This window comes from Myxocyprinus asiaticus, chromosome 10 (assembly GCF_019703515.2).
Source record: "Myxocyprinus asiaticus isolate MX2 ecotype Aquarium Trade chromosome 10, UBuf_Myxa_2, whole genome shotgun sequence".
Lineage (NCBI taxonomy): Eukaryota > Metazoa > Chordata > Actinopteri > Cypriniformes > Catostomidae > Myxocyprinus > Myxocyprinus asiaticus.
Genome location: NC_059353.1, coordinates 52035001 through 52043836, shown reverse-complemented (window position 1 = coordinate 52043836; position 8836 = coordinate 52035001). Strand labels below are relative to the sequence as shown.

The window sequence follows — 8836 nt, the reverse complement described above, 5'->3', positions numbered from 1 at the left end:
AGTACATTTACTTAAAAAATAGCATGCAGACTGATTGCCTTAAAAAATCTAAGTAAGGTCTATACATTTGATTTAACAGTGTAGATCAAATTACCTCAAAATCAAACTTTAGACACTGAACACAATGATCTCATGGATCAGGAATATTTTACAGTGTTTAGTGACAAACAGGTGTTTAGGAAAGTACTGCAGGAGTTTTTGTTGCTATTTGGTGTTTTGGAAGAAAATAAAATCAAAAGTGCCCTTTACCCTGTTGTACCCTTTACTTAAATAATATATAATATTTTTGGCATTACAGAGTTGCCTAATTAAAACTTGTGTGTGTTTATTATTATTTTTATTATTTATTTAGCCTTACATTAATGAGAATTCGAGGTAAAAAAAATAAATAAAATAAAATTAATTGTTGTACTTAATGTTACAATGCAAAAAAATAAAAATAAAATAAACAAATCGTTTCTTTTGATTTTGTGCTGAATTATGGCCAGCACATGTTCTAGGAAGATTTCATGAAAACAAAATGACTTAAACTACTTATTTCTTAAACTGCTTGAGGTGATTTGAATTAAAAAGATAAAATGTCGTGGTGTTTCAGTTCAGTCCGTGTTATGCATAATTCAATTTCCTCTATTATTTACTTGTTTCATGCGTGATTATAGAAATAAACACTAAACTCACGGTTGTCTGGAGTCCGTAACAACCGCCCTAGCAACCGCCTGTCAAACTCAATCGCCAGATGCCTGTGACGTCACTTCGCAAACAGGTTCTCACGAAATCATTTGCATAATCTTCCCTAATAACGTTCTCATATTTAAGTAAATGGCTAGATAATGTAACTTCGATTAAAGCCATGAAGCACGTGTTCTGTAAAGATGTCTCTCTTCTCTTACTGGTGCTGTATTTCTCCATTTAATGTCTTTAGTATGTGTTTCCAATATATTTTTATTTGTTTATTATGATCTGTCATGGTTTTACTCACCCTATTCATTCATTATATTGCATCTGGTATCTTTGTTTTGCATTATGAAGCAACATTGTGTTTGTGAAAGGAGATATACTGTATAAATAATAATAATAAAAAAGTATTTTATATATTTAATAAGCAAAAATGTTGCTTTCTGCCCTAAGGATACTTTAGAGAGGAAGTAAAGCTCCTATATGTGTAGGGCCATAGCAAGGAGTTCTGGTCCCCTGACTGCATATAGTGGCAAGAAAAAGTATGTGAACCCTTTGGAATTAGCTGATTTTCGGCATTAATTGGTCATGAAATGTGATTTCAGGTCTGGGCTCTGACTGGGACACTCCAAGAGGTGAATTTTGGTTTTTTTAAGCCATTCTGTTGTAGATTTACTTTGACGTTTTCTGTATAGTAGACTCATGAACAGAGATGTTAACCAGTTACATTGATTCCTTCAAGTCTTTATCTGTCACTCTAGGTTTCGTTATTACCTCATTGAGCGTGTGTGTGTCCTTTGAGTCATCTTGATTGGACGGCCACTTCTAGTGAGAGTACCCATAGTACTAAATCATCTCCATTTATAGACAATTTGTCTAACTGTGGACAGATGAATATCTAAACTCTTCCAGATAACTTTGTGTCCCTTTCCAGCAACAATTCTTGATCATTGTTCTTCTGAGCTTTATGAGGCATGGTCCACGTCAGCAGATGCTTCTTGTGAATAGCAAACTCAAAATGTTTGAGTGCTTTTTATAAGTCAAAGTAGCTCTAACCCACACCTACAGTCTTGTTTCATTAATTGGATGCCAGGTTTGCCAACTCCTGACTCTAATTAGCTTTTGTTGATGTCATTAGAAGCCTTTATTTTTGTCATACATTATACATTTTTGCATATATACAGTGAATTTTTTTTTTTTTTTGCAAATCCCAACTAAGCTGGGGTCAGAGCGCAGGGTCAGCCATGATATGGTGCCCCTGGAGCAGATAGGGTCAAGGGCCTTGCTCAAGGGCCCAACAATGGCATCTTGGTGGTGCTGGGGCTTGAACCCCCAACCTTTTGGTCAGTAACCCAGAGCCACCACTGCCCCCCATTAGCCTAGGGGTTCACTTACTTTTTCCAACCAACACTGTGAATGTTTGAAATTGTGCGTTATTAGTTTAAACAGTTTGTGTTTGTTCATTATTGTAACTTAGATGAAGATCAAACCAGATTTTAAGACAAATTTATACATAAATGGAGGTAATTACAAAGGGTCCACATACTTTTTCTTGCCACTGTATCACTCTGGGCCCCCTTCATTTGAAAAAATACAGTTTAAAATGTGTTGTGGGACCCTAGAATCATAATCGACCTTCACCCCATTAGCTTTGGCCCTGGCGGTGTGAAACTTATAAGAGTGGATTTTATCAATCAACCCCCCCCCCCACCCCGGGCAATTTATTTGAAGTTTTAGTTTGTGTTATCAGAATTCACCATATTTCAAGTGTCGTGTCCCTGCCCGCATTTTCAGATTAATGAACTGATATGGGGTTTTCCCTGCTTGATTCTTAAAAAACATTTTTGGTCCCCACACATTGTGAAAATATAATTACAGTCTTGAATCAACCATTTGTAAAGGCCAAAACTACAAATCATACAATTTCCGAATGTCACTGTGTGTTTTGTTTAGTGTCTTCAGACTGTATAATGTTGCTGATGTTTGTTGCTGGCGTGAGATGTCAGTCAGATTACCTTATAAAGACATGTGCTCTATGTGTTCCTGTTTCTTGTGTTGTGTAGGCCACTCTCTGTCACTTCCTTCCTCTCGCATTTGAATAGATGCTCGCTGCAACACCTCTTAGCTGCAGACGTGCACACTGAAGCCCAGCGACTGCAGGTATGAGCCCAACAGCACATCATATCTATTACTCATTTATTCTTTATTTGATCTTTCAACACAACTTCTCAGTAGAAACAAAATGTGTTTTGCAGTTGGATGTCATTGGAGAATGTTTTGAAGTTCTACAAAGAACTTTATATTCTGAAGTTATTTGGGAAAGCATTTATGCTACCAATATACTGATCTGAAGAACCTATAACGAAACATCACTTAATTCTTCTACATAGAACTCTATACAGCAGTGTTGGGTTTAATCTGGTTACAAAGTAATTAATTAGCTTACAAATAATTCTAAAACAATACTATTTCTGTAAAATATGAATCAATCTATGTCTGTTTGCATTTCTGTGACAGCTGAATGGTGTTTGACAATGAACAACAGGAAAATATAGGAATATAGACATTATTTTGAATTTGTTTCTGTGAAAAGTGTTTTAGAAAGTAATTTAAAAGGAAATGTATTAGTAATGTGATTATTGTTCGATGAAGTATTCAGTAAAGTACTTTGATTACAACGTTCGAGAAGTAATTAGTAATTCTGCTGGCTTTGTCACAGACTTTGTTTAGGGTTTTTCCAAAATTCCTTAAACAAAGACCAATATTTCTGACTGTAACTCCTCTTAAAGCTTTTGAGGCACATCCACCAAAATTGGCACAGACCTTTAGACTGTTCTGATGTAGTGTGCTTTATCTTTGCTAACTGATTGGACTTTCGGTTTTTCTGTATCTGAGTTTTAAATTGGCCAAAAATACATAGACTTACAATGAAGAACATCTGTCTATCTGACCTTTTCCGTTGGACCTGCAAAAACGTAAAAATTCAAGCTTTTAAAATTATTTTTAACATTCAGACAATGCTTTGTAAAGCCAGCATCCTAGTTTATCTCAACAAACTTCATGTCTAGTTTGCAGTAGATTAATTGTTTTTGGTAACTTCCCCAACACTGACAGTGAGAGATGGTTCTTTATAAGAAGAGGGTTTCTTGATGATTTATAACTTTATTTTAAAGAGCTCAAACCCTAATCAAACACACATAAAAAAGCTAATGAAGGTCTTCAGGATTAGTTGAAAGTTAGACATCATCTCTACAGGACCTTTAGGAGCAGTTTTAAGGATAGCAGGCTTCAGAATACTGGACTACTCTGCTGGTTTATTTCAGTATTAATGCAACAGCTCAGATATCTCTCTCAGTGAATACGTGTCCATTTCGATGAAGCGTTTGTCTATTTGTGAGCTCTTCGCTGAAATCTGAAGCAGAAGTGCAGCTCAAATGAAACAGGAAGTTGTGGTTGAGCTGTCAGGAGTGCATGAAGTGACTGCAGCTCTTTCCAGAAGCGCATGTGGTCGATCGCTGATGGTCTTATGTTGAATCTCCATCTCACCTTTGCTAAAGGCTCTAATGTACGACATAATTTATTTGTTTCCTTGCTGTCTGCAGGTGATGCTAAACTCAAATCACACTGCACATGAATGTACGTTTGTCTCGATGAAAGAGGAAGATCAGATCATGTGATACACATGTGAAACTCTGAAACCAGCCATTTTGAAATTGTATTGAAATAATCAACAGTTTTTCCAAATCAAGTGGAAAAAAGGACATGAAACCATTTAAAGCAACATATTGTCCTGTCAGTGCAATTATGATAGTACAGATCTGTATTCTGATAAAACATCTTCCACTAACTGATTATCTTTCTCATGTATGCAAACGTACAGCGGCATCTGATTGTTTAACTGAACTGTGAACGGATGTCACTTTAAAGAGAGCAACATTTGCATGATAAATGCTTTAATATGAAGTGAGTTTAATAGAATTTACTCTTTTAGATCCATGCAATAAAATCCTGCTGCATTATTCAGACTAAATTTGAAGCAGGAAGGAAACTATATTGTCTACATGTGTATATCTGCTGTAAACGTATATTAAGGTTTACCGTTACCCTACATTGCAATAACAAGTACAAATTATTATACATATACATTATTATGTATATATACATACGTTAATAGCATATATTATGAATTTTGTGTGTTTTCATTTGTTCTTTTTCTCAAATCACATTTTCTTACCACAAGGCCAAAAACAGAAGCCGTTTCCTGTATGAAAAATCTTACATAACACTTTTATTTTATTTTGAACTGGATTGCATGTTTTATTTTAACTCCATATAGAGCAAAAGACATGAGCAAATGTTAAATAATTAAACTACACCTGCTCTTATTGACAGGTGAAATATTCTAACAGTGTGACATCATGGCGGGCAAATCACAAATCTCCCCTGAAGAGATCGAGGAACTGAGAGAAGCTTTCAACAAAGTCGGTGAGTGAAAATACGAACTGTTATGAACATCACCTTTCATCAGTAGTACTGATATCTGGTTTGTGAACAATTCCTTCTTTTAAACCGATTATTTTTAATGATTCAGTTGAACTGCTGAATGCAAACACAGTATTGTGGACGTTACATTGAAACTGTTGCTTCCCAAACTACAAGCTACTCTTACTTAGCAGTTAATCTACAGTCATTTGCTACATTGCATGTTACTAACAAAAAGTAGCAAACTACACTGAAGATATTTAAAGAAGAACATCTTTTTAACCCTTTAATCTTGGATGGGCCCGAGATGCATAGATCATTAGATAATCCACATGAAGCACAATGTGCACACAGCATCTTGCAGTCTGGCTGAAAAAATGTTAGCTTTCCTGGATCAGATGACGGATTGAGTTTGGACACATGGAGACGTTTTTGGACACTATGATAAATTATATTTGTAATGTTATAACTTTTGATTGCTTTGTCGTATCAACATACGATTTTACTCAGTTACAGATGACATGATTGGGGAAAAAACAAAAGCAGTTTTTCGGAGGCACCTTATTTACACCCAGATATATATTATGTCAAATCAGAAAGATCAAATAAAAAGTAAATTTTTAGCTCAATTATTTTTGTGATTTTTCAGCAGTTTCTTAGGCTGAGAGTCTCAGAATGTATCATAATCTATATCATTAAAAATGTGAAAAGTTTTCTTTACAATGATACCAAACACTTGACCCTCCATGTTTATTTTTTGTCGAGTTATAAGCCTTTAATTTTGGGTATACCACTGAAACAGGAAATCTTTAAAAACACCTTCAGAGCTTAAAGGGTTAAATATACAATATCAGATGACATCATTCAATTCTGTGATCAGATGATTACTTAACAATTAAATATTTAAGGAGATCTGTATTGCTTTTGTGGCATTAAAACAAAGGAGATGTTAACTATTTATTGACTTTCCGAATGAACTTATTCACTAAAATGAATCATCTAAGTGAATCAGAGACTTGTTTATTGGTTCATTTACATGAACTCTCAGAATGAACCGATTCACTTAAATGATTTGGACTCCCAAACACCACATATGAGGACAGTTCAGGTGATTGTGTTTGAGTACTCCCTTTGATACAACCCCAATTCTGAAAAAGTTGGGACAGTACGTAAAATGTTAATAAAAGTAAAAATGAGTGGTGTGTAAATTATATTTACCCTTTGTTATATTAAAAGCACTACAACTAAACATTATATGATTTTATACCTTGTGAATTTCATTGTTTTTTTTAAAAATGTATAGTAATTAATTGTAATACGCTCCAAAAAAGGGGCAATTTAAGACTAATAACAATTTGACGAGTTAAAATAACAAGGTGATGAGGCAATCATGTCATAGTATATAAGGAGCCTCCAAAAACAGCCTAGTCCTTCAAGAGCAAGAATCATTAGAGACTTGTACATTTACCAACAGATGCTTCAACAAATAATCCAGCACTTTGAGAACAATGTTCCCCAAAGACAAATGGGAAGGATTTTGGGCATTTCACCCTCTTCAGTGCACAATATAATTAAAAGATTCAAGGAATCTTGTCAAATCTCGGTGCGTAAAGGGCAAAACGAAAACCACTTCTGAATGCACGTGATCTCTGATCCCTCAGACGTCACTGTCTTAAAAAACATCATTCATCTGTAATGGATATCATGAACATGGGCTTGGGATTACTTTAGTAAACCTTTGTTAGTCAACACCACTCGCCGCTGCATCCACAGATGCAAGTTAAGACTTTACTATGTAAAGGAGAAGCCATACATCAACACTGTCCAGAAGCGCTGCCGATATCTCTGGGCTCGTTCTCATCTTAGATGGAAAGTAGAACAGTGGAACTGTGTTTTTTGGTCAGATGAGTCCACATTTAAAATAGTTTTTGAAAAACAGAGGAAAAGGACCATCCAAGCTGTTATTAGCATCAGGTCCAAAAGCCAGTGTCTGTATGGGTCAGGGGTGTGTCAGTGCCCATGGCATGGGTAACTCACACATCTGTGAGGGCACCATTAATGCAGACAGATATATACACATTTTGGAGCAACATATACTGCCATCCAGCAGCGTCTTTTCCAGGGACGACCCGCATTTTCAGCAGGACAACTTCAAACCACATACTGCCTGTGCATGGCTGTGTAAGCAGAGAGTGCGGGTGCTAGACTGGCGTGTCTGCAGTCCTGACCATCTCCAGTTGAGAATGTGTGGTGCATTATGAAGTGCACAATACGGCAACGAAGACCCCATACAATTGTGCAGCTGAAGACCTGCATAATGGACAAATATGGAAAGCTTTGGTACATAATGCGGGACTTTTAACAATAAACAAGCCTGAAACACATCAGGTACACTTATTTTGAGATGACAGACTTTGCTCCATTACAATGCACTATAATAATGTATTTACCAAATTAAGCATTTTGTAGCCTATATATTCACCATATGAAGGTTTTAGTATAAATATATTTCACCAGATGAGGTTTCATGAGGAATAAGGTTTATTATTATTCACAAAATATGAAGCTGGAGTTACAGTGTATGTGCTGATGAGGCACATTTCCATGTAGTTGCAATTTTCTTTGCATGTCCTCACTTCAATTTAGAATACTTGTTTATCTAACCAAAATAACAATATATGCATGGAAGTGAGGATAAAAATATGGATGAATATTGTTAATATACAGCAAATCCCCACGAGGTGTTGATGTTTGTTTTTATTTCACCTCTAGAGGCCGCTGTTATACTGAAGAACCAAGCCGTTTTTTTCTCCTAATAACGATAGTTCCAAAAAGCAATTGGCAACGATTAATCAGTAAAACCGATATATCAGTCTACCTCTAATACTGACATTTGACCTTTCTTTAGATGTGGACGGTAACGGTCACATCAGCACAGATGAGCTGAATGCTCTGTTTAAGGAGGCTAACCTCCCGCTGCCTGGGTACCGTGTGCGTGAGATCGTCCAGGAGCTCAGCAGAACCATGGACCTCAACCAGGACGGAAAGATCACCTTTGATGAGTTTGCCAAGGTTAGGTCAAAGGTCAAAGATCTCTATCATGAGGGGCAGAAAAGCAAAATCATGTTAATTCCCTTTAATAGTGACGTGTATCATTTATGCCACCAGCAGGCTTGACATGATGACATTGGCTTTGGGGGTGGGACTATCTGTTTGCTCGTCCAATGGGTGAAGCGGGGGGTTGTTTCAAAACAGCCATTATTTTTGTGATTCTGTTTAGTGCAGTTTGAGTGGTGCAAATATTAAATCAATCACGGTTCAATTTACTCTTGCGCTCATTTAGTCAGTAATGCAGATATTTAGTCTAGTTGTTATAACAATTCTCTGTGTCTGTCCATCTGTCAGGTGGTCCATGATTTAAAGAGTTCAGAGGTCGCAAAGACGTTTCGTAAAGCCATTAATAAGAAGGAGGGAATCTGTTCTGTAGCGGGAACCTCAGAACAATCTGGAACTCAACACTCGTACTCTGGTAAGTAACACACACACACACACCCACACACGCACACACACACACACACACACACACACACACACACACACACATGTTGGTTTTGCTATCATTATGAGGACTCTCCATAGACATAATGATTTTTATACTGTACAAACTATAGATTCTATC

General features: G+C 36.3%; 1 protein-coding gene across 1 annotated transcript in view; it reads left to right on the top strand.

The window, feature by feature from the left end:
- The first annotated feature begins 2761 nt into the window (after positions 1-2761).
- The window catches only part of LOC127446984 (plastin-2), a 21517-nt gene continuing 15442 nt past the window's right edge, over positions 2762-8836 (top strand). Inside the window, exons 1-4 of the mRNA XM_051708400.1 lie at positions 2762-2835; positions 5068-5160; positions 8066-8229; positions 8563-8686. Of these exons, the coding sequence (XP_051564360.1) occupies positions 5094-5160; positions 8066-8229; positions 8563-8686 (355 nt within the window). The 5' untranslated portion in view covers positions 2762-2835; positions 5068-5093. The remainder of the gene's footprint in view (positions 2836-5067; positions 5161-8065; positions 8230-8562; positions 8687-8836) is intronic.